This window comes from Convolutriloba macropyga, chromosome 9 (assembly GCF_964194025.1).
Source record: "Convolutriloba macropyga chromosome 9, txConMacr16.3, whole genome shotgun sequence".
Classification (NCBI taxonomy): Eukaryota; Metazoa; Xenacoelomorpha; order Acoela; family Convolutidae; genus Convolutriloba; species Convolutriloba macropyga.
Genome location: NC_134476.1, coordinates 26,053,477 through 26,079,896, shown reverse-complemented (window position 1 = coordinate 26,079,896; position 26,420 = coordinate 26,053,477). Strand labels below are relative to the sequence as shown.

Genomic DNA, 26,420 nt, shown 5'->3' with positions numbered 1-26,420 from the left:
AGTCTCCAAGACAGTTTGAGCTGAAACAGACCTGAAAGGCTCTAAGAGCACATAATGCCCGCTGGGCGCTACCTGTTTATCCCGTTTTTGAGGACGAAAAGTCAAAAGCGTCAGACGAAAAATTGGTCAAGCGAAAAATCGCATAAAAAAAGACCGACAGGACTAAAATAATTGCTACAAACTTCGTTTGAGAGCAATTAAACACAACACTTCTAGCAGAATGAGAGGAGTGAAACTAGCCTAGAGAACACACAACGATTTAACGCAAGAAGTTCAAGCTAGAGCTGTGAACTGAAGCAAAGCAAAAAATTTTTCTTCAACGAAGTAAAAAAAACAGGAGCGCTATAATACACGGCTGAGGCGGCTATTAAGAAAACGAGATAGAAATTGACAAAAATTTTCCTAAGTTTCAAAAATTCTAATTCAGTAAGCAGTTTCAGTTAGATTCAGCTCTATACTTATTTCAGCTTCTAAACTTCAGGGTATTAAGCTTAATACTAATATCAGCTAGCAATCACTCTAATGAACTCTCGCAACAACCTAATTCAAAAAGACTTAATGACCGGTCTTTATCGGTTTATCCCAGTTCTTTTGATTTTGCTCTATTGACATTGACCATATTCACGAAATTACCTAATTCAATGCTTCAACGATTTTAAAATTCATTCAGTTGAAACAGTGAGTGAAGTAAGTCAGAAGCCAAATGTGAAAATCGTGCATTCAGTTGAAACAGTGAGTGAAGTAAGTCAGAAGCCAAATGTGAAAAGCATGCAAAAGGTAAAGCGAATAAAAAAAACATAGCGGGACAAGTCCTGAAATACAAGCGTTAATTTATGCCTGACAATCATTAACTCCGCTGTAAAAGGCAAATGAGAGCTGTTAGTAATGAGACTATGCAATAAAACAACACCAGCAAAGCAATAAAAACAGCAAACAAACAAGCGAGACAAAATTCATTTTTTATTTTTGTAAATGACAGGATCAACATGAAAAAACAACTGATATGAACTCAAACTGTCGACTATAAAGTTCTGCTTCTCATTAGCAATCTGTCATTAAATGTCGATGAGTCCCCTCACTAATAATATTAATAAGACAAAAATGACCAAAAATCGCAATAAAACTCGCTGAAACTTTTTGAAAACACAGTATAAAGGTCACAGAACGCAACAGCTACTAAAGGATACAAATACATCAGTTATTTGAGTCCTCAATGACCACCGTTGAGACCTGTCATCAATGAGAATAAGCGTTAAGACAGCAACAAGTACAACAAAAACTAGCAAAATTAAAAAAAAAAGGTTTACTTAAAAAACGAAAAAGCGTGTAAATCACAAAAAGCAATAGCTATGAATTGAAAGGAATTGCTTTAATTGCAGCCTTTTTAGCAACCGATGAGAACTGTGGATATTGAGACTAAGTTAGACGACAAAATGAAAACAAAAAATCGATAATTATTATTGAAAACAATTAGTGTCAAGTCATAGAAAGCACTAGCGTCGAACAAAAACGATTGAATCTGTGCCCAATGAGAGACCATCAGAGACCTGTGCTCAATGAGATTAAAAGGTAAGACACCAAAAAGTACAATAAATACTTGAAGATTTCAAAAATTCACTGTTCTGAGAAAGTAGTGTCAAATTCATGAAAAACCACTAGCTATTAACTCGAGACATTAATTAGGTTATTTCAAGCCTCAGTAGCAAGCAATCAGACCTGTCATTGATGATACTTAGTGATAAGACAACAGATAATTCTAAAAAGGGGCAAAATTTAACATAGCCGCAGATTGCCGGAAAATAGCCGCCGTGGACTCGCAACAGAAAAAAGAGATTGAAATTGACAAAAAATTTTCTAAATTTCAAAAAGTGTTCTAATACAGTGTGCAGTTTCAGTTAGATTCTAAGCCATACTTACGTCAGCTTCTGAATTGAAGGGTATTAAGCTTGATACTAATATCAGCTAGCAATCGCTCTAATGAACATTGAAAATCAAATGCACTATGACTTAACTACCGGGCTTTATCGGTTTATCTCGTTTCATTTGATTTTGCTCTTTTGACAATGACTGTATTCACTACATTGCACAATTCAATCGTAAAAGAAATCAAAATCCAATCAGTTGAAACATTGAGGTAAGTCAGAATTCAAAAGTAAAATTGGTGAATTATGTGATCAAAAGGTATAGCGAATTAAAAAAAAAAGGAGGGCGCCTAAATAAAATCCGTTTAAGATGCTGACGGCGGCTATTAAAAATTCACTAATAATTTATGACAAATAGTGGCAAAGTCATAAAAAGTTTTAGCTGCCCCTTAATGAATTCAAGCAAAGGCAAATAGGCTCAATTAGAACACACATGTACCGTCTTAAAAGCACTGCAGCAGAGAAAATTGTGAAAACGGAAGTCAAATTGACGCACTCGAAAAAAATCCATCTCAAAAACCGCCAAATTGTTCAAACATAACCAACTAAAGTCGGGCGAATTGCTCTCAAACGACCAGGGAGCAGTTGGCTTCGTCAGTAGCTAGTAACGGTTTATTGAGGACAGCTTTAGCTTGATTCGACTCCGCAACTTTTAGTTTTCTAGCCTTGTTAGTAAAAAATCAAATAAAAACGGACATTTTGCCCAGCTTAAAACAAACGCTTCCGGATTTCGCAGTGAAAATTTAAAATATTTTTTATCTCTGGAGTTATGTCAAGTATCCCAGCGTCGTTGGCCAGTAATGGTCGTTAAACACAGAAAAGGACAAAACCTAAAAACTTCGAAAACAATAGCAAATTTTTAAAAAAAATCTCGCTAAAATTTAAGATATTAAAATCATCAAAAACATTTCATTGTCTCGAAAGACTGTCCCGTATCTCTATGTCAAGCTTGGAATAGTTTCACTAGCTCATAAAGATCCATAAACTAGAAACATGGTAAACTTAAAAAAAAAACAAATTTAATCAAAAAATTGCTTAAGCTGGAGTCATTAAAATAATGATAATTATTCCAATAACTCTAGAAACTATGCGACAGCTTATCATCAAGCCTTGGAGTGAAAAACATTCCATTACATCTAAAAGCTATGCATTAACCTAAAATCAAACCCTAGAGAAGGTTATGTAGCTCTTGAGGCTGGAGAAACCTAAATATGACAAAAATGTTCAAAAAAACTTTAGAAAAACCGGGGCTTATGGAGAGGTGGGGCAACAGTGGGGGAGTGTCAACAGTGGGGGTTTCTTCAACCTCTAAGAACCGCCCTTCACACCATAAGTATAAGACTCCAAAACAATGAGCTGAAACAGAGCTGAGAGGCTCTAAGAGCACTTAATGCCCACTGGGCGCTACCTGTTATCCCGTTTTTGAGGACGAAAAGTCAAAGGCGTCAGACAAAAAATCGCAGAAGACCGACAGGACTAAAATAATTGCTACAAACTTCGTTTTAGAGCAATTAAAAACCAATTTCTCACTTCACTTGAAAGGTATTTTTAAAAAAGTCCTGCCTCAAACTCGCTTTTTCGCTCCCTTTCCTATTCCAGGGTTACCAAAATCACTACTCTAATTTGTTTTCTCACTGACGTGAAAAAGCCGAAAAAATCGTGAACAGATCTTGCAAAAAAGACAGCGCACCAATACAAGTTCTTTGAATTGTAAAAAAAGAGAGCGCCTAAATAATAGCCGTTTGACAGGCTGACGGCGGCTATATGTCAGACGTCGGACGTAAATAGTCAGACGTCGGAAAAAAGTATGAGTAAAAATCGCTTCCAAAATGACAGTAACTCATCAATAGCGGACTCAAAAGTTTCAGTGGTCCTAACACTAATTTCAGGAATTCATTTGGCTTTCAACCAATTGGTTGAATTTTGCATTCTGTCAATCTTAGCGACAGTAGATAAAATTATATTCTTTATGATTTTACCTCTCTGTTCAAGTATTTGTGTTGGATATTGACGATGCCGGCTGCCTCCTTCAGTCTGAGATACTTGGCAATCTCCTGTTCCAGCACCTTGTGTGAAGTGTAGATTTGGGCAGAATCTGGCCCAAATGGAAGACCCAGCATCACACAGTAGTCGTTATCATTCTGCAAACAATTTAAGTGTGTTCATATCAACGGAGTGAGCTAACAAAATTCTTGGTTCTCATGTGATTCCTTAACAATCGCTACAATTCTTCTTTTTCTAGAGATATTTCATTATCATTCCGGTCATAACAAGGTACTGCTCAAATCCAACTTACTTGTAAGTTCCTCTTCAGTCCTTCCAGCTCATGGTCTTCTAATGTCATTCTTTGGCTGATATTGAGGGTACTCTTGTCCAATGCCTCAGCCGCTAGTCTTATATTGCCCCTCAGGAAGCGCAAATTCATTCTAGCTTGAGAATTCTTCAGCTCAACAATTCCTTCCCAAATGCTCGTCTGTTTCTATAGAAAAATTATTTTCTGTTAGTTCAATTCTTCCTTTTAATTCCAGTACTTATCTAATTGAAATCATTTACCTTAATTAGAAAATGCAATCGTAACTTCAAGTTGGGATACTTACATTGAACAAGGAGAAGAGAGTGCTGATCCTTGAGACAAACACTTGTGACTCGATTCCCTCATGATCAACAGGTGCAGAAGGTATCTGTAAGGTGACTAAACGGGTTGGTGCAGATTGATTCGCATTTGCGTACAATGCAGGAAGAATGTCAGGATGGTAAGCGGGGTAATGAGCCATTAAGTTGATATTGATATGCATATCACCCCCGCCGCCACCGCCACCACTGTTACTCACAGTCCCGCTGCTTGTTGAGCTACTGTTTGCTGCACTAGTGGCACCGCTCAGCAGAGAATTTGCCGCATGCTCGATTCTGAAGGCTTCAGCTGATGACCTGAGCAGACTTGAATTTGCAGCCGCAGCAGCCAATGCTGTATTAGTATGAATATTCTGTAACAATGGATTTGCGGACTCAAACGGAAGAGGCATTCCTATTAGACCTTTGGAAGAAAATGCATTGGACGCAGGGCTAGTAGAAGCCCCCGTTTTCCCGTGTTGAAACCCAGAAGTGACAACTGCAGTAGGCGAGGTATTTCTACCTGCTGATGATGGCCTACCGGGTGTACTGTAGTCAGAATTCGTGATCGAGCCGGACAACCGTGGTTCTTTAGCATTACTTACTTCTCCACAAGCAGAATGCGCCATTGAGAGTATGTGTTTCGTATAAGCCTTAGAGGCTGATGGTTGAACTATATCTGGAGAGGGATGTCCAGAATTCTGAACATCTTCCATTACCTGACTTGAATGCTTCCGACCCGCGTTACTGCCTTCCGAGTGCCTCATGATGACACTCTCAATCGAAGATAAGTACGACCTGGAGTCCTTTTCATCCTGATTTGAAGTCATATGAGACGAAGAGGGCGTGTTTGAACGGACTGAGGTTAAGCTGTTTATCATGGCTCTTTGTCCAACATCTGACCCCGATGCATTGATTGAGTTGTAACATGGCCTGCCAACGGTGCCATGACTTGCAGCCGAAGACAAGTTAAGAAGACCAGCATTGTTGCGTTTACGCATTTTGCCAAAATGCCGAAAGTTAGTTAACTCTTCGATATTAGTTTCCAGCATGTCCACATTTTCCCTTATTTCTTCATCAATGAAATTAGCTTCAATGTCAGCTGTGCACCTAAATCGTTTAACCAAAATACTGTTGTCTTGTAGGACTGATTCAATGCATGCTTCAACATTATCAATTTCTGCATCACTCAGCGCCGTAAGCGTTTTCAACTCTGTGCGCCGTTTGTCTCTCTCAAGACTGAGCTCTTGAGAAATTGCTGGTAACGCACGATGGCCGCTCGAAAACAGTCGAAGTGATTCATTCGTTGGCGCCGCAACCCGTTTTATGACAGTTGCTGCAGACTGAAGGGGATCTTGAGTAATCGTCGTGGGCAAAGCCAATCTTTCGAAAATTGGTGATGATAATTCTGTTTTCATAACCACTTTTTGACTAGGCGGTTGGTATGACGATTCATTGAAAGAGAACACTACAGGAGATTGGGCAGTTAATTGTTCGCTTTTAATATTTGTCAGCAAATTTACAGGCGCTACCGGCTGAATTTTGGTCTCTTCCGGCGGAACTGGAGTTATTATGCTACTCGAATTAGAACTGCTTGCTGACAACAGAGGTGGGGTGCTCACTTCCGCATTTTTGCTCTGTTCCGCAGCCATTGCTCTCAATTGTCTCTTCAGTCGTTCTTTAGGGTGCATTGTCGTGCAAACGGGCGATGTTGGAGTTGGTGTTTCAGGGAGTGAAGTGCAAGATCCCGAGCTGGTACTTGAATTGTATCTTGGCAAAGGTGGAAGCTCTTTTGGAGTATCAGACTGTTCCTCGCATTTCACAGTTATAGTCTCCTCAATGATAGGATCCGGCGGTTTGTATTCGACAACAAACGGTCGAACAACAGTTTCACTGGCTGCACGGAGTTCTGGTGGCTCTGCATCCGACATGGAATTGTCAACTTTTAACTTAGCCGCAGCTTGGGCTCCTTTTCTAGAAGGTCTAGTAAAACGGGGTCGTCTAGCTCTTCGTTTTTTGGGCCCTCTTCCAGGTCCCTTTGGAGCAGGCTTCGGTTCCTCGTCGTCAGCCTCCGCTTCGTCGGGTGAGAACTGCTGATTGACTTCCGTCTGCAAGTGGTCATTATCCAGCATAGCATTACAGGCTGAGCTCCCTTCAGCTGTAGTAGTTGACAAATTCTCAGCTTCTGTCGACTCTGAACTGCTCGGCGGGCAAACAGCATGTTCTTGCTTGAACGCATAAAGTTCAGCGGTAGGCTGCTCTTTACTTTCAAATTCATCACGAATAATTTGTTCCTCTGGTTGTGTTAAGTCTGGACCAGGTGGTTGATCCGATTCCACTGCATCTGTAACATTTTCATCAAGTGTCTCTGACTCTGTAAAATCTACATCTAATATTGGCTTTGAATGAGTTTGCGTTTCACTTCGAACAGGGGAGCTACTCATGGCATTATAGTTGGGTATTGCACTCGTAGTAGAGAGCCCAGCAAGGAAATCCAACATTTTATCCTGCGGAATGTCAGTCTCATTGTTTTGCATCAGTTGCTGAGTTGCGTGGTGCATGTACGGCATCAGCGGTTCACCAAGCGACGAAGTATGCGCCCGAAGACCTGCCATTTGATTGAATGACAAGGAGCTAGAATTCTGATTAGATGGCAGGTTTGATTCAATCACACCTAAAATACTTTCTGCAAGTTGAAATGCAGAGTCATTTTTAGCCGAGCTAGTCTCCTGAATTCGATGGAAATTTTCACCATTAATGTTAATCCAATCTTTTGTCAGATTGGAATTACACGTGGGCATCGCACTTTGCATACTCTCATGCACAAAACTAGGTGCTTTTTCTTCAAACTCCTTATGGCAAATAATCTCTTCATCTGCACTGTTATTTTCAATCGCATCACTCACACTGTCGACTATGCTGCCAGTAACACATTGCGCGGCTGTAGTCGAATCCTTTTCTGTGTCAAAATCGATAGCCTCATCAGTGCTAAATGAAGTCCCTAGAGTATCTTCAATTCCCTCAACTTGTTCTTCTTTAACACTTTCATTCGATTCCCCTATAGAAGACTCAAACTCAATCTTCATTTCCAATGATTCAGCGGAGTCTTGCTGCTCCTTTACTTCGCTGTCCATTTCACTGGACTCTTTGGCAGAGCACGTTGTGCCCTCGTCTTCGATTACCAAATCAGAGTCAGAGTCATTGATTATTGCTGACATTGAAGTAGAACTAACTACTGATCTTGGCGTCGTCGACCTCTCGCTGGTTTCTTCGCTACTTCTGTAGTCATCAGCTACTGGACTTTTCGCAACTTTCGGGTGCTTCTTAGAGCTTAAAACCTTTTCTTTACTACCTTCTAAGCTCTGCTTTTTGGGTGACACCTTTGCCTTCTTAAGAGGTATTGGTGTCTGTTCTTCGTCTTCAAATGCTATTCGTAAACTCTCGGTTTTCACTTTTCTGATACAAATATCAATTCCTGGCTGACGACTCCTTTGGTTCTGAACATAGTCAATGTTTTCTTGTTCCTCTGATTCGTCCACTACAATTTCAACATAAGGCCGTTTTTTCTTATGTTGACCGCTGCTGGGTGTCGAGGAGGGTGAGTGACCTCCCACTTTTTCAGCAGATACTGGAGCTGACTTTGACTTGCTGAAACTCGACAAAGGAGAATCACTATCTGAAGAATTGTGATGTTGGCTTAATTGCGCGCAGGAAACTGACTGATCGGATTTATTAGCCAAAGCTTCGTCTATTTCAACTTTTAATGGTTCCATGACTTGATGTGAAACCAAAGATTGACTTTCAATGATCAGTGACTGCTTCTCCAAAGGTTCGTGTTCAAAAACTGGCGATGTTAACGCTTCTTCTTTAATCTTTGGTGCTTTCTCTTTACGGTTGGGCGAACTCAATTCTTTTTGGTTAGTTTTGATCACCGTTTCATCTGTTGAAATATTCAAATCGTTAGTTGCAAGCATAGATTTGTTCACATTTTGCAGAACATTTTGAGCGTGCTTCAATGTTTTCACTTCACAATTCTCTTGTTTGATCACAACTTTTCCGTCTTTCTCTTTCTTTTTCTTGTGATGCTTGTTGATCACTTTCTGAACGGCATTCACTTCAGATTTATGCGCATTTGCGGTATTCACACTGGGAGCAGTTTTGTTCACGTTTTTCGGAGATATTTCTTCGTTTACTTTAGAGTGACTTTCTATTTCCTTCGACGCCGATGCCGTTTTGTTTTGGCTGCTTCCCATTAGTTTCTCCAAAGTTTTCTTTTCCGCTTCGTTGTCGGAAGACTCTTCTCCGCGGTCGAGCGAATTGCATGCTAAATTTTTGTCAATAGGACTCAATTTTGTTTCGATCTTGTCACATAATATTGAGGGGGCAGACTGACTGTTATCATTTTGATGTTTCTTCGAAAACTTGTGTTTTAATTTTGGCTTCGAGCTGCCTACAAAAATGTCTACATCAGAACATTTTGGCGCAGTTTCTTTCACAATAGGATGTACAATTTTCTTAACAGAACCTATTACTGACTCACTTTTAGAAACTGGTGCATTTATCTTTCGCTCTTTCTCTCTCTCCTTTTCTTTTTTGCAGGCTTTCTCTACCACCGACTGGGACAATTCCTGAGGACGACTCGGTGTCAGCGCCAAAGATTTTTTCTGTTTCTCAGTTTGGGTTGTACCGGCTGTTGACGCGGCACTTGAAACGGATTTCTCATTTTTGCTCTTTTCAACAGCTACCAGGCCTTTTCCAGTTGAAGTTTTACTTGTTGCAGCCATCATACTGTTCTCGGTTCCATTTTTCACAATTTCGAGAGCAGACGATTCCGTTGTATTTTCCTGGTCCTTTGCAGCTGCCACAGGTCCTCCCTTTTCGACGTCCTTGGATTGTTGTTTCTTTGCTTTACTCGCTTCACAAATATCAGAACTGCTCGTTTCAATCACACAGCAAGTGTTGCTATTTGAAATTGAAGTGATGTTACTTGCGGCCGTAATGCTCAACACAGTATTAGTATTAGTAATGGCACTAGCAGTTGAGATTGATGAAGCAACATCATCTGTGTGCGGTTTAAATGACGTTAGTTGAGATTCTGCAATGGCATTGACATTAATCTGACTATTACTAGTAATAGCAGTAGCAGTGGTCATGGAGGGCGAGGCTGAGCTTGCATCAACTTTTGAGCAGCTGACAGTATTATCTGAATGATCTGTTTTAGAACAAACAGCACTGTCCGTCTTCATAGTCGTTAAGGTACAAGTCACAATGCTGCTCTCGTCTTTCTCATCAAAACACCCCTCATCATTGGGCTCAATTTTGACACTGATGGGAGCTGGTGTTGTACAAGATGCGCTATTGTTAACAGTAGAGCACACATCTTCATGCATCTCTTTACTATTGAGCTGTTTCAATTTGTCACTATTTGCTCCCATTTCGCCATTGGAGCTGGTGGTTGTAGTATTTGTACTAACATTGGATTTGATATTCTCAATGGCAGCGCTGTTACAAGGTTTATTCTCACAGTCAGCTGTTTTATCTTCAATCTGAATATTTACGTTCTTTGACGTTGGCAATGTTGAACTAACGCTAGGCGCTACCGGAGCACTACTTATAGCATTAGCTTTCAAACTAGCGGCAGAAATCAACCATGCGTTATTCGAACTACTTTTTCTGACAGCAGGAGATTTCATGCCATCAACATGATTTCCGCAACTACTAGAGCTAGACACTGAGCTAACTGGTGATGGAATTGAAGCACTGTTTAGTGCTGACCCACTTCCGGTCAGGTACTCATCAGTCTTGATGCTCAATTTGTTTAGTTTTCCACTTGAAGCGGCTGGCTTTCGTTGATACTTGTCGGATACGCGAATAGTTTCTGGCTTAGGCACTGTGTCGCAAAACGAATTAGCCGCTGAGGTAGCGTTACCTCCAAGAACATTCAAGGGTGGAAACGGCGGCGGTGCCTTTCCCTTCAACCGTGGATCGTCAGATTTCATGGACGAGGAAGAGATAGGAGACTTAAGAATGCCCTGCAAGGGTTCTTTTTTGAGATTATAGCTGGGACTTGGTATATCAATATTTAAAGTGCTCGAAGATGATGGTCCAAAAATCGGAGAACTGCTTCCCCAAGGTGTCGGTGACGGATACGAGAAGTCGTATGATCGCTGTGACACAATGCTAGCGGGCGATACTGCACTACCTGCAACATCTGGATCGAGTACCGCTAGTCGTTGTGAGTCCTGATCAAAAATTGAAGAAACATTAAATTTATTCAGTAGCTCGTTGACCCGCTGCAAATTAGCCGGACTCGAGGTAGAATTCTCTTCGTTTTCTGATCTATTCACTTTTGGCTTGACAATGCCACGTCTTTTCCAGTCTTCGAGTATACTTTGGCTTTCAGTAATTTGACTTCGACTCGTGTCTTCACAAGGAGATTTGGGGGGCAAGTGGTACATCAATCGCTTAAGCGATACTTCGAACAGCCCAGTAGCGATGTCGTTTCTTGGATCTCTTGGTTCTGTTCCCGAAGCAATCTCAAGGGGAATAATTTTCAAACTTATTGAACCACTTCGCCTCTGAGACTGTGCAGTTTGATGTTGATCGGTTCTTCTTTCACGCTCAATGTTCAATTTTGTGCTCGGAGATTTCACATTTGACTCAACTTGAGCATGCCATACTTTAGATGCGGATACAGATGAGCTATCATCGTTTTTCAAGTGCGTGGTATAAGTTTTGGCTGGACTAGTTGTATGGGGAGTGGGTGGTGGGAATAAGGGTTGCATTGGAATGACTATTGGTGTCGAAACAGAAGTCGGGCTCTTGTGAGCCAGGCTTCCGAAGTGTCTACTTGGCAGCGATTCCAACCAAGCTGGTGTTTCTGGAGGAGCAGTCGCCACGGGCAATGGAGGCCTTGACGATTCCGTAGATGGTGTCATTGGAGGAGTTCTTACGTCCACATTCATCAAAGGTAGCGTTCTTTCCTCATCGATCTTCTCTTTATTCGCAACATCAGCATGTGCATCAGCCTGGTCTCTTTGCGCCATTTCAGCGTTAACTATAGTTTGTGACTGGGATTCTGCATCGCTGAATGACTGTTCAGGCGAACTGATGTCCTCGAGCTGTAACTCGTTTTCCATAGCGTTCATCTTTCTTCGCATTGTGTCGTCACTGTCCATATCATCATTGTCCGTTTCGTGTTGTTCCTCTTCCCGTCGTACTTCATTGGACGACAAAGATGACGAAGAACACAAAGCTGATACAGCTGCAGCTGGAATCAACCTATCAAGGGTTCCGCTATCGATGGAAGCTTTAGCTCTAGCTGCGCTCAAGAAATCATCAAGCGCTCTGCTTGGACTTTCGGCTCCACAATCTGAGGGTTCTTCCTTTTCAATTATACGAGATCGTTTCTGGTCACATACCCCTTTGCCAGTTTTTAAGATAGTGGCTGGATCAACGTATTCCAATTGCACCTGTTGTTGGAAAGATGCAGAGAGTAGATGAGAGGGTGAAATGTTCTGCTGCAGCAAAGCGGTCGCTACCTGAGATGAATGGGGACGATTTTCACCACCATCGTCCCCACTAAACTCTAAAAAATGACCGGCGGTCAAGTTAGACACCGAGATATTTGACTTCTTCGCACAATCAAAGGATTGCACTGATTTGAAATCGGATGACCTTTTCTTCAAACTATCAAAGATATCCGAATAATCTCCCATTTCAGTTTCAGTACCACCCCTATCGACGTCACATAAAGGGCGCTCATCGTTTTTTGAAACTTGAACAGGTGTTTCACTGTCCCCTCTGTGTACGTCAGCGAGCCTTTCTTCCGACTTTAACATATCCGCTTCAATGTCTGATTGATCAGACATCATGATATCGCACTCTTCGTAGGGTTCAGACGTTGCCATTTTTGACCGTGCCTCCGCAACTGCAGCGGTGTTTCGAGAACTCACTTCTGGTCCGTTACCGTTTGACCTAAACTCTCCTTCTTCGGGTTCTGAACTTGGCTTGTCTTCATTATCCGAAAAAGGCTCGCTTTTTGGTTTCTCTTGCTCAGTTTGAGAGTCTGATTTATCCGAAGCGCGTTTGGACTTCTTCTCTGTTTTACTCTTTGACCGACTCGATAAGTGTATGCTGGGCCTGAAAGGAGGCGTTGAAGGTCTTCTCAGGTCTCCATTGCCTGCAGAACCTGGCTCTTTTTCTTTGTGACTCTTCTTTTTCTGTTTGTTTTCATGCTCATCATTCGAGGAACTAACATCGATCTTTTTCTTGCTTACAGGACTGTCTTTTGAACTTGGAGATCTGTTCAATCGTGAATTTCGACTACTGTGGGATTCGTGCCTGCCGCGGGGTTTGATACCCACACTGGAGCACTTAGAAGGTGATCTTGATCTGCTGAATTGAAGTGATCGTCTAGAGTTGCTCAGATTTTTCGAGTAATGTTTTGCGTTTTCTGAAAAACAAATAAATTTCAGATGCACCACTTCTTCACTATCAAAATATAGAATGCTTTTATTTTATTTTAACTTAGCCGACAGATTGCCAGAATAGCTGCGAAAGAATAGACCTGCGTGCCATATAATAGAGATAGAAACAGATACAGATCTAAATTGAAAAAAAATGACGCCGCTCAAAAAAACTAGGTAAAAAACATTCAGAGATAAATTAATAAAGCTTGTTAAAATTCATTCCGCAGAAGCCTCTTATTAGGGACCTTTATTGCACAAATCAGTTCCTTTGACCTTAAACAAATTCAAATTAAACTTAGGTTTTAAAGTGCAAAAGTCATTTTATTGAGTGAGGTAAGTCAAGTATGATCAAAATCTAATCACGCAAATAACCTAAAAACGTTTGCTAAAGCGAGTGAGAAATGACGTCACGCGCGCAAATGCCGTTAGTGAGAGGAAGAAGTCATTCAGAAAATTTGACTTTTTCAGCTTTGCCGTGTGAACAAATGTAAAACGAAAAAAGAGCGTCAGACGACGAAACAAAAACTAGAATGTGAAGAATATGGACACAATGTAAGGAACACTGTAATTAAAAGACATTCCTGATTTTTGAAAGTAAAATAAAATTTAAAAAATAAGAAAAACGAATACATTTCATTGTTCATTATTCGAGACATAGAAAAGATAACGAGTCATCCGATACAAATATCTATTCTCGTAAAGAGAACAAAAAATAGAAAAAGCAGAATTCAAACATACCAAACATTTTGCAAAAAAAGTCAAAAAAACTTTTAATACTGCATTTACGAAAAAGTTTTAAGTGTTTTTCAAAAACTTAACGCCAAGAAATGATTGAAATTGTATTGAAACGAAATTAAAGTCCCTCATGTTGCACAAAAACACTATTTCTAGTGATTAAAACCAAAACAAACAAAAAACGGACAAAAATCGGGAAAAAACTACTAAAATCGGATTAGCATATGTACAATTTTAAAAAACAAAATTACATCACGGTAGAAAGAGGCGTTGAATATATGAATTGTCAAAAGGAAGTTGTCATATTAACTGATTTTTGACAAAAAGACGGTTAAATATCCAAAAATGAAGAAATGAATAGAAAAAAGCCAAAAACTAACAAAAAATCAAGAAATATGTTCCAATTTTGAACTTGAAACGCAATTTCGGGCTCTGCAAAACACTGTGGCATCAATTTCTGAGGATGACATTTGAATATAGCATCGAATAAAATTTATTTCTACAAAAAACCAAACTACAGGCAAAAAAACTGCGCCACTTAGACGAAAAGACGGCTAAAAACGGTTATCTATATGTGCCATTCAGTCAAAAACTACTTTTTAAAGTCAAAAGTCATTCACTAAACGCGGCGCATGATCAAAAAACTTTTCTCGCTCAGAAAAAATTAGTTCACACGGCAATTTTACTCACTTTCGCTTTTAGGTCAAAACAGCCTCTGAACGAATAGTATTTCCGGTTAAAAAAACCTTAAGAAAACCAATACTCCTCTTCGAGTCGTAAAAAAACCAAGAGCACCGCAATATAGCTTCGCTCAGCTTACAGCTTGTAAGAGACAGCTTGTGCAATGTAAGAGACAAAATGAGAACATACTCGTCAGAAAACCGCAAAAAACAGTTGAGACCCTTTAAGAACTAGTACCAAAAAACAGTGAGATCCAAAAATGAGATCCCTTATTGTCGAAATGATGAACTTCAAAACATAACCGACTAACGTCGGGCGAACTGCTCTCAAACGACCGGCGAGCGGTTGGCTTCGTCAGTAGCTAGCCACGGTTCAGTGAGGCTAGCTTTAGATTAATTGAAGGGGCGTAAGTTGAGCGCGGCGCGGTGGCAAAAGTGGATTGGGGGACTAATGTGGGGGCGGTGGGTGGGTGGGGCTGTGGGATCAAGTTCTAAGAACCGCCCTTCACAAAATAAGTTCAAGTCTCCATAACAGTTTCTGTTCATCGAATACTAGTGGGCTGAACGGCTCTAAAAGAACTTAATGAAAACTGGGTGCTGCTTTATCCCGTTTCTAAGGACGAAAGTCAAATGGGTCAGACGGAAAACCGGCCAAGCGAAAAATTGCATAAGACAAATAGGATTAATATATTTGCTACAAATTGCTTTTGAGATCAATTAACAATAATAAGCGCCTGTTATGATGAAAAAGAATTCTACCATAACTCATTGTTAATGAGGATCAGGGATGATGACATCTCAGCCACATAACAGCAGCTGAAGTGCGGCATCAACAAAAAGAGATATAGCGAGAGATAAAACGTGAACGAGAAAGAGAAGGAAAGGAACCCTAACCGACAGACAGGTATAATTTCTATGATGGGATTCGACTCTGCAACTTCAGGTTTCCCAGCCTTGTTAGTAAATAAATGACACTAAAAAACTTAAGGCAAAAATTTGAAATTGCAAATTTTAACAAAATCTTGCTAAACTTCAATATAATAATATCTTAAAAACCATTTCATTGTCTTAAGAGACTATCCGGTATCCCTGTTTCAAGCCTGAAATAGTTTCACAGGCTCATGAAGATCCATACACTTGAAACATAATTTTCAAAATTTTAAAAATTTTAACTAAAAATTATTGAAACTGGAGTCATGAAAAATGTTGATCACCATCCCATTAACTCTAGAAACTATGCAGCAGCATATTATCAAACCTTGGAGGAGGTCCCAGGGCCTCTGCTGCCGGAAAAAATTCAAAAACATCAAAAAACTGCAAATACTTTAAAACTGCCTAAACTAGTGATATTAAATTTTTGAAGAACATTCCATTACATTATAATCTACGCAGTAAGATATTATCAAACCCTAGAGGAAGTTTCTTAGCTCATGAGGCTAGAGAAACCTAAAAAAAAACAAACTTCAAAAAATCTGAAAAAGCGAGTTTTATTTGAACATTGCTAAAATTTGTGACATTAAAATTTGAAAAACCATTAGAAACTATACAGTAACCTATTATTAAAATCTAGAGGAGCTTCCTTGACAACTAGGGCTGATAAAAATAAAAAATGTCAAAAAATAGTGGGGGAGGGGGTCAACAGTGAGGGTGTCTTCAACCTCTAAGTACCCGCCTTCACAGCATAAGTATAAGTCTCCAAAACAGTTTGAGCAGAAAGAGCTGAAAGACTCAAGAGCACTTAATGCCCAATGGGCGCTACCTGTTTATCCCGTTTTAAGGAGAAAAGTCAAAAGAGTCAGATAAAAAATCAAATAAAAAAGACCGACATGACTAATATAATTGCTACAAACTTCGTTTCGGAGCAACTAATAATTAGATGTTACATGCGCAACGTCTTTCAAGCAATATCATAACTATTTGCCCTGGTTGATTCTTTTTCATCTGCGGGTTTGCATTCGCAATAGTCATTCTATCGAGCAATTAAGTCATGTATGGTCAAATTTTGAAAGACTATTGATCTAAAAACCGATGAATCCACTCTTTGACTAATTGGCACGTGATTAACTTATCGCAACGCATTCGAAAAGGACAACAAAGAAGACAAATAAGAGCCTTGCTATCATTGCACAGCTTTTAAATAACCATGACCAAGCAACTAACTTTGGGCGACCTGCTTTCAAACGACTGATCAAGCGGTTGACTTCGTCAGTAGCTGGCTATGGTTTAGAGAGGCTAGCTTTCGCATAAATGTGCACGGTATGAGGATTGGGGGGGGGGGGGGGGATGAAGTTGTCGGGGGCTGATGCGAGGCGTGCCAAACATTAAGAACCAAATTCACACCATGAATTTATGTCGCAAAATAGTTTGTCAATCGCATACTTAGAGTCTAGTGAGCCAAAAGGCTCAGAGAACCTAATGGCCTCCGAAGGTTACCTGTTTATCCGAAGACACACAAGGTTCAGGCAAAAAATCGCTTAAAAAGACCCCAGGACTATTATATAACTGCTAAAAACTTCGAGAGAGCAAATAATTACCTGGTTAAATATGTTTGTTTTTGATCAGTAGATTTTATTATTTAAAATTCTATTGCAACTAACAGATCTCATAAACCAGTTGCATGATTCTCATAGTCAAAAGTTTCCCTTTCTAACAATCTTGTGATCGTTTACATTTGCAAACCACCACATTTCCAGTTCTCAGCAATTCGGCTGCACTATTGGTTTTACAATTTTTTGGTGAGAAAGGAAGTCGGACGACAATAGCAGCTTCAAGCGTGGGAAGGGGGCGGAGTCCAGCGATGAGGGGTAGGGTCGGGGGGGGGGGGGGGGGGCTGGACGAGAGGGAGTTCAAATGACCATGTGGAAGAGGGTGGACGGGGGTGTGTTGGGAGTGGGGCGACTCAGGTGGTCAAATTTGAAGATTAAGAACGCCCGTAAAACCATGAAATCGTCTCTTCTCAAAAAGTTTTGGTGATTACTTATTTAGAGACTACTAAGAAGTAAGACTGTAAGAGAGGTGCTCAGCCACTCATTTCACTCCAAGCTTAACCTGTTTCTCCCGTTTTTGGGGACGCAGTTAAAATGGCAGAGGGAAAATCCGTCCAGCGAAACATCAAGTGAAAGAGCACAGGACTAATATAATTGCTACAAACTTCGTTCAAGATCAATTATCGTAATTTCAATGTCCAGAACCATTTCAGATCAAACGAGTAACTTAACCGCATACCGCCGTATGAATTGCTTTCGAACTTCAGGCAAGGGTTTGGCATTGCTCATAGCTAGCTTCATATTAGGGAGGTCAGCCGCATTGAGTTAGGAGGCCAGGGGGCAAGAAACTTGGAGGTTAAGCTATTTTCAAAATTATTTTCAAAGCTAATCCAAAATTATTTTTAAACCATCCTCAGCAGCTTAGGAGAGCCTTACAATTAGAGAACACGCAGACTATAACAGAAACTTATTGTCCTCGGGCTTTACCATTTTATTCTTTCTTTGCCGAAGGCTCAAATTGTTCGCCCGAGAGAACTACAGCTATTAACAAAGGATTACAGAAGTCGGCCAAATATTCTTTAATTATTGACACCGGAAGGATACCACACTTGTCCTGATGTCACTGAAAATTGAAATTCGTTTCAAGAAATGGGTCTCGCGTGAATTTTTAACAAGCATACCTCGACCTCCAACATTTCCATTATTTGATGGCGATCGGGAACTCCTGTTGCTACTACTTGAGCCATGACGCCGACTAGGGGAGAACCTTCCGGGACCACCACCCTGTGGCGACCCTCTTGTACCTCCCGCGCCTCCTCTTGCTGGAGGACTACCGGATGGCGTGCGACGTCTGTTATCTCTTCGCATTGGTGAGTTGCTATATCCACGACCTCTGTTTGGTGACGGGCTGCAGCTGTAGCGCGTCCCACCATCTCCTTTGTTCTTCATGCACTTCATGATGTAATCTTGGTGTTCTTTACTAGAGAAGTCGACCTGAAAACATGAGCCAAAAATAGTCCCTCTTCAGTATTTCGTATTCTCTTACAATTCGAGCCACAACCACTACAAATCAACCGTTAAATAAATCCGGCAGATTGCCGAAATATAGCCGCCATTGATTCTCATAAACCTGATTGGGATTGAAGAACAGAAAAAATGAAAACCGATTGATGTAAGAAAACATTTCTGAAGTGCGAACTAATTTGATTTCATTTTGTTTTCAGAGATACTCCTGTTACCTAATGAGAGCATATACGGGCTAGTGCCAATACCAATAAACATTAGAGACCGTAACTGTAACTTATGAGAACAAGCTTAAAATTGTAGCGGGCACAAAAAATTGGGCTTTATGGGTTTATCCCGTTTCTATTTTTGATTTCTTTTTTATGGCTCCGTTCATTTTAAATTGCTTGGCTGAGCAACTGCTGTTTAAAAGCATTTTGAGCAAAATGAGAGAATAATGAAACAAGTTTGAAATCAAAACGATTTCGAGCAAAATCTCGAAAAAGCCGCCAAATCAGACAAAGCAAAACAAATTTTTATTCGACGAAGTAAAAAAACATAGGACAAGTCCGGAATTACAATCCAACGAATTGCATTAACTAACAATCCGACAAAAAATTTCCAGCAACATCAAATTAATACAGTCAACAAAGCCCCTGGCCCTATATGCGCAAATACGAACAAAAGATCTAAACATACACGGCACAATGCCGGAAAATAGCCGCCGTTGATTCCCATGACCAATATTGGGATTGAAACAAGAGAAAAACTAAGGAAAAAATTGATTTTTGTACAAAGAAGTTTAAAGTGCGAAATAATTTGATGTCATTTTGGAGCTGAATGAACTCCTGTTTCGTAGCGAGACCACACATGGGCTACTTTCAATACCAATAAAGCATTAGAGATGGTAACAAAGAAAGTTTTGAGTAACGGGCATCTAAAATTGAGCTTTATGGGTTTATCCCGTTTTATTTCTGATTTCGTTTTTTGAAACTGACTCTGTTAATTTTGAATTACTGAGCAGCAGCTGGCTAAAAACACTTAGTAGTATGAGAAGAGTGAAACTAGCATAGAGAAGTCGAAAAGACTTCATGGAAAACAAGCTCTGAACTAAGGAAAAGCGAAAAAATTTTATTCAATGAAAAAAATAACAGGACAAGTCCTGATGTAGAATTCAAAGAATTTTGATTGACTAGTATACAATACAATAGCATTGTGCGAGTCAATGACAAAGCAAAAAGGCAAAAGCTGAAGAAAATTGGCAATAATCTACTTGGCAAAAAAATACTTGTGGAAGTCAGTAGCGTCAAACTATGAGAACCTCACAACTACAAGTCAAAATCCTTAACAACAGCATGTCAGAAATTTAATAGCCATAAAGACTTCTTATCAGTTCTAATGGCTGAAAAAAGTGACGAAATAACTACAAATGACAGCAAGATTCATAAATTCACTTGAACCTTCAAAAAAAATGGCATCTCAGTGAAAGAAAACGTATAACAAAAGCTGGAGCTGATAAATTGACTGAAAATACACCAAACGGGATGGACAATAAGAATTTGTTGTTTTTAGACCAAGCAGTAAGACCACACGAAAAAACACTTTAGACCAAAATTTTTTATTTTCCGAAAAGCAAATGTAAAAAACTTAAAAAACTTAAAAACGATTTCCTATGGACTCAAGAGACTAATTAGGTTCACCTTGTACTCATTAAGAAACCATGAAGTCTGCTATTAATGAGATTAAGTGATAAAACAGCAATTAGTACAACCAACACTTTCAAATTTTTTGACAAACAAGAGTTTATAGTTTATAGAACACAAAAGCTAAAAACTAATACGATTAATTCGGTTTATTTAAGCGTACTGAGCAAACAGTGACAATTTTTATTAAGGAGACTAAAAGACAACAAATTGAGCTTTAAAAACTAGTAGACGTCATAAATTCGATACTTCTTGAAAACGATCAAAGTCAAAGTCATAGAAATAATTAGCTTTGAGGTGAAACAATAAAAAAGGTCACCATAGTTCATATTAGCAATTCATAGGAAATTTCCCTAATGAGATACTACAAATATTCACAAAACTTAAATCATTGAAATAGTTTGAGAACAAATAGAGTATAAAAATCAACTAGCCATCAAGACATTAGTTTCATCTGACATAAGCCATCTATGACATTAGTTTCATTAACTAGCCATCTATGACATTAGTTTCATCTATCCCTCATTGGCAACCAATGAAGCTGTCATTTATAATAATAGGCGAAGACAAAAAAATAATAAACAGAAGTGAAAAAATCAAATTCTCAATAGTATTCTATGACAAAAAATTTATTTACAATTAACTTGGTTAACATAACGGTGGTTATCAATACAAAAGATCAACAGTTTATGATGACAGTTTATCAGACAAAAACAGTGTCAAAGCAAAAAAACAAGGCTGCACATCGATGAGTTCAATCAATTGTTGCAAATAGGCTCCATTAGAACACATGTTTCATATTAAAAGCGCTTAAGAGAAGAAACAGTGAAAACAGCAGTTAAATCACCACACGTGAAAAAAATCGCTGTTGAAAACCCGAAAATTTTCTCAACTACCAACTTTCTAATCCACTTTGAAGGTACTTTCTTCTCCAACGTGATTAAGAACAAAGACGGCAGATTGCCGGAAAATAGCCGCCGTTGACGCTCTTGATGCATATCGGGATTGAAACATAAAAAAAAGACAAATTGATTGAATTTTTTTCATTTTCAGTGTCAAAAAGTGTTGTAAGTTGGTGCGCAGTTTCATTTACATTCTAAAACTAAACTTAATTCAGCTTCTAAACTGAAAGCTAATAAGCTTAATACCGATATCAGCTAGCAAACACTCGAATGAACTTTGATAACCTAATGCACTTTGACTTAATGACTGGGCTTTAATGGTTTATCCCGTCTCTTTTGATTTTGCTCTATTGACTTTGACCGCAATGCACTATATTGCGGAATTCAATGCATGAGAGAATTTAAAATCCATTTAGTTGAAACAATGAGTGAAGTAAGTCAGAAGTCAAATGTGAAACTCGTGACTAAAGTAAAACGAAAAACTGGATCAAAAGGTAAAAGCGAATTTAAAACACTTAACAGGACAAGTCTTGACGTACAATTCAAAGAATTTTCATTGACTTAACAAAAAACAGACCTAGAACGGACTCAGAGTGAATTGGGAAAACTATTTCTAAAAAGCAGATTAATCAAAAAACATTCCCGGCAGATTGCCGGAAAATAGCCGCCGTTGATTCCCATAATTCTATTTGGATTGAAAGAAAAAAAATATCAACAAAAATTGATTTTTGTATAAAAACATTTTTAAAGGCGATCTATTTTGATGTCATTTCGTAATTGAACATACTCCTGTCTCTCAGTGAGGGGCTACAGGGTCTAGTATCAATACCAATAAGCATTATAGATAGTAACTAAAACTTATGAGAACAAAGTTCAAGTACCGGGCATCTAAAATTGGGCTTTATGGGTTTATCCCGTTTCTATTTCTGACATTGATTTTTTTATACTGACTCTCTTCATTTTGAATTGCTTTGCTGAGCAGCTGCTGTTTAAGAGGACTTTGAGCAGAATGACAGAAGAGAGAAACTAGCCTACAGAATTCAAGAAGATTTCACGCAAAATGTCGAAAAAGCGGCTAAATGGGTAAAGTGAAAAAAAAAGTTCCGACGAAGTAAAAAAAAAGGAGCGCTATAATAGCCGGCTGAGATGAGGGCGTCTATTAAAAATCAATATAAAAATGCCGCAAATGAACAAAAAACCACTAGCGAGAAATGGAAACTTGGTTCAAACAAAAAACTAGGCCTAGAATGAAATATTAATGGATTGGGAAAACCATTTAAAAAATCCGCAGCAAAAAAAAAGACAGCGCCACAATACAATTGAAATTGTTTGAATTGTAAAAAAGGAGAGCGCCTAAATATTAGCCGTTTGAGAGGCTGACGGCGGCTAGTACTCACTTTTACTTGACTTCTCACTGAGGAAAAAGTGAATAGATTTTGAGACAGCACACCAACACGATCCAAATTTTTAGGATTGCAAAAAATAGGAGAACAATAATAGCCTGCTGAGAAGCTGAGAGTGGCTATTAATGAATAACATAGCCGGCAGATTGCCGGAATAGCTGCGAAAGAATAGACATGCGTGCCATATAATAGAGATAGAAACAGATACAGATCTAAATTGAAAAAAAAATCGACTCCGCTCAAAAAACTAGGCTAAAAAACTTTCAACGATTAATTAATAAAGCTTGTTACATTCATTCCACAGAAGCCTCTTATTAGGGACCTTTACTGCACATATGAGTTCCTTTGACCTTAAAAAAATTCAAATTAAACTCAAGTTTTAAAGTGCAGAAGTCATTTTATTGAGTGAGGTAAGTCACGTATGATCAAAATCTAATCACGCAAATAACCTAAAAACCTCCGCTAAAGCGAGTGAGAAATGACGTCACGCGCGCAAATGCTGTTAGTGAGAGGAAGAAGTCATTCAGAATATTTGACTTTTTCAGCTTTGCTGTGTGAACAAATGTAAAACGAAAAAAGAGCGTCAGACGACGAAACAAAAAACATAGCCGGAAGAATTCCGGAAGCGACTCGAAGCGTAAAAACTTGACAAAAACCCTAATTGCAGCACCTTTTTTTAATAAACCACAAACTCATTTACCCCCCCCCCCCCCCCCCCCCCCGGGTCTGATCTAAAAATTGGTGAAATTTAAACCACTGTCACCAAGAGAAACAAAATGCCGCAAAAATATTTATTATTGAAAACGTTTGGTAAGGTTAAGTGCAAAATAATTAAGATAGTCAAAACACTGATAATCTCAAAAAATTGACAAGGCTATCAACTGCCCTCAAATAATTCATGATTCTAATCTTAAAAAGATCGCTAAAGCAAACGGCAGATAATAATAACTTAGAAACTAAATTAAATTTTTCAAAAAATAATGCTCAAAGTTAAGAATCAGAAAACTACTACAGTTAGATTTCTCATCACTGCAATTAAGACAAAAACAACAAACTTTTTTCTTCTTGTATATATGCTAGACAACATGATTTCAAACTAATTCGAAAATTAAAATAATCATAGAAAAGCAACAGAGTAATATTTAAAGGCAAAAAAATGTTTAAGAAATACCAAGGTCACAGAATACCAAGGTCGGAAAAAAATACATTAAAAAGTAATAAGTGGAAATTCAGGAAAACGCTTTCTAGTAAACTCTTAGTACTGCCTTATGTTGAATGAAATCAATTGCAACCCAAAGAAATGACGAAAACCTAAGAGAGCCGAGATCATTCAATTTGTTAATAACTGAAAAAAATCAATATAACCAGTATAAATGTAGGTGCCAGGACAGATCTAGAATGATACAAGCTAGAATGTGAATAATATGGACACAATGTAAGGAACACCGTAACAAAGACTAAGTTCAAATCAAAGTTTAAAAGTTTTGAAAGTTTACAAATCAAACTTAAAAAACAAGAAAAACTAACACCATTTCATTTTTCAGCATTCGAGACATAGAAAAGACAACGATTCATCCAAGACAAAAATCTATCCTCCTGAACAGATCAAAAAAGAAAAAGCAGAAATCAAACATTCGAAACATTTTGCAAAAAAAAGTCAATAAGTTTTCAGGACTGCATTTATAAAAAATTTTTACTGTTTTTCAAAATATTAACGCTAAAAAATTATTGACGTTTTTATTTAAACGAAATTAAACCCCCTCAAGTTGCACAAAAAGAATATTTCTAGTAATTAAAACCAAAATACAGACAAAAAACTGAGAAAAATAGGAAAAAAACTACCAAAATCGGATTAGCATATGTACAGTTTTATAAAACAAAATTACATCGAGGTAAAAAGAGGCATTGCGTATATGAATTGTCAACGAGAAAATGTCATATTGACTGATTTTTGACAAAAAGACGGCTAAAAGATCCAAAAATGATGAAAATAATAGGAAAAAGCCAAAAATTAATTAAAAAATCAAGGAATTTATGCCACAAGAAACATAATTGGTTATGCAGAAATGTTTCACAGGATAAACAATTGTGTCATGGGTCACATGCTGAACTTGTACTATAAAAATTGGTTCAAAGAATTAGGTCGAAATACATTCTTAGAAATCTTATACCATTGGCCTCTGAGAATTTTATTTCCATATACAATAGCTTTGTATTTCAGCTGTGTCACGCTTAATACGCAGCTCCATTGACTTCAATAATCAACACAAAATTGATTCGAACATTGTTGGCGGGGGGGGTAGTTGGGGGAGTGGGTTTAGGTGTGAGGGTAGGTGTGTGTGTGGGGTGGGGTAGGTGTGGGGGCGTAGTTGGGGGGAGGGGTAGTTTGGAAAGGTTGGATCAAAAATTCTCGAAATGACCTTCTAACCTTGAATAATACCATCAGTTCTTAATTACTATGCATTACAAACTAAGCCACTTTTAAAGTCTAATGTTCTAAAACAGAAGTCAAATTTCAAGTCATGATTTCAGCTTAAAAAACCGTAGAATCTCAATACTCCTCTTCGAGTCGTAAAAACTGTAGAAGACCAATACTCCTCTTTGAGAGCAATTATCTTTGAAAGCAGAAATCAAACATACGAAACATTGAAACATTTTGCAAAAAAAAGTCAAAAAACTTTTAGGACTGCAATTTAAAAAATTAACTGTTTTTCAAAATATTAACGCTAAAAAATTATTGACGTTTTTATTTAAACAAAATTAAAGTCCCTCATGTTGCACAAAAAGAATATTTCTAGTAATCAAAACCAAAATACAGACAAAAAACTGAGAAAAATAGGAAAAAAACTACCAAAATCGGATTAGCATATGTACAATTTTATAAAACAAAATTACATCGAAGTAAAAAGAGGTATTGAGTATATGAATTGTCAACGAGAAGTTGTCATATTGACTGATTTTTGACAAAAAGACGGCTAAAAGATCCAAAAATGAAGAAAATAATAGGAAAAAAGTCAAAAATTAATTAAAAAATCAAGGAATTTATGTCAATTTTGAACTTGAAACGCGTTTTCAGGCTCTGCAAAACACTGTGTTATTAATTTCCAAGGTTTACATTTCAATGTAGCATCGAATAAAACTCATTTCTACAAACAAACAAAATTACAAGCAAAAAAATGGGCCACTTAGACGAAAAAACGGCTGAAAACGGTTATCTATATGTGCCATTCAGTCAAAAACTACTTTTCAAAGTCAAAAAGTCATTCACTAAACGCAGCGCATGATCAAAAAACTTCTCTCGCTCAGAAAAAATTAGTTCACACGGCAACTTTTCTCACTTTCGCTTTTAGGTCAAAACAGCGTCTGAACGAATAGTACTTCCGGTAAAAAAAAAAAAAAACCTTAAGAAAACCAATACTCCTCTTCGAGTCGTAAAAAAACCAAGAGCACCGCAATATAGCTACGCTCAGCTTACAGCTTCGCAGCTATAACAAGAACACATTCTCCTTCCCTTCCTTTCCGTATAGTTTACAACTACAATCCCAAAAAGACGAACTCATAGGATAGACAGATTAGCGCAGCATTAAAAGGGTCTCAACTTACGTATAGACGAGTGTTGTCTATCTTTTTAGTTTTGATGGCTCCCAGGACTTCACTGGCAGAGTTTACATCCTGATAGTAGAGAAGAGCTTCTCCAAGTTTCTGGTCGAATATGAAGTAGCTCACTGGGTGGGGTCGGGAAAAATGCCGCTTTAAATTCATTTTGTTCACATCCTCGGGGAGTCCGCTTGCCCATAAGCATGCTGAGGGGGTCGTCTTGGCAAAGTTGGTCTAAAATTCATCCAATAACAATTACTCACATTTAAAGAACAGATCGCTTCTTCCCCCTTTTAGTCTTTCGTGATAGTTTGGCGTCGAGGCTATAGAGGAAAAGATTATAGATACAAAATTTCAATGGCCCACTATCATTGACAATTTTGAAGCAATTTTTGTTAACCCTAAATT

The 26,420-nt window shown here is 38.4% G+C and overlaps 1 protein-coding gene across 3 annotated transcripts in view; it reads right to left on the bottom strand.

Annotated features, from left to right (window-relative positions):
* Positions 1–26,420, bottom strand: part of LOC142345687 (uncharacterized) — an 83,363-nt gene that overhangs the window by 5,876 nt on the left and 51,067 nt on the right. For all 3 annotated transcript variants that reach the window (XM_075397915.1, XM_075397916.1, XM_075397918.1), the window contains 5 exons: positions 26,019–26,246; positions 18,086–18,398; positions 4,520–12,987; positions 4,219–4,401; positions 3,902–4,063 (listed from right to left, as the gene is read on the bottom strand). In XM_075397915.1, the coding sequence (XP_075254030.1) occupies positions 3,902–4,063; positions 4,219–4,401; positions 4,520–12,987; positions 18,086–18,398; positions 26,019–26,246 (9,354 nt within the window). The remainder of the gene's footprint in view (positions 1–3,901; positions 4,064–4,218; positions 4,402–4,519; positions 12,988–18,085; positions 18,399–26,018; positions 26,247–26,420) is intronic.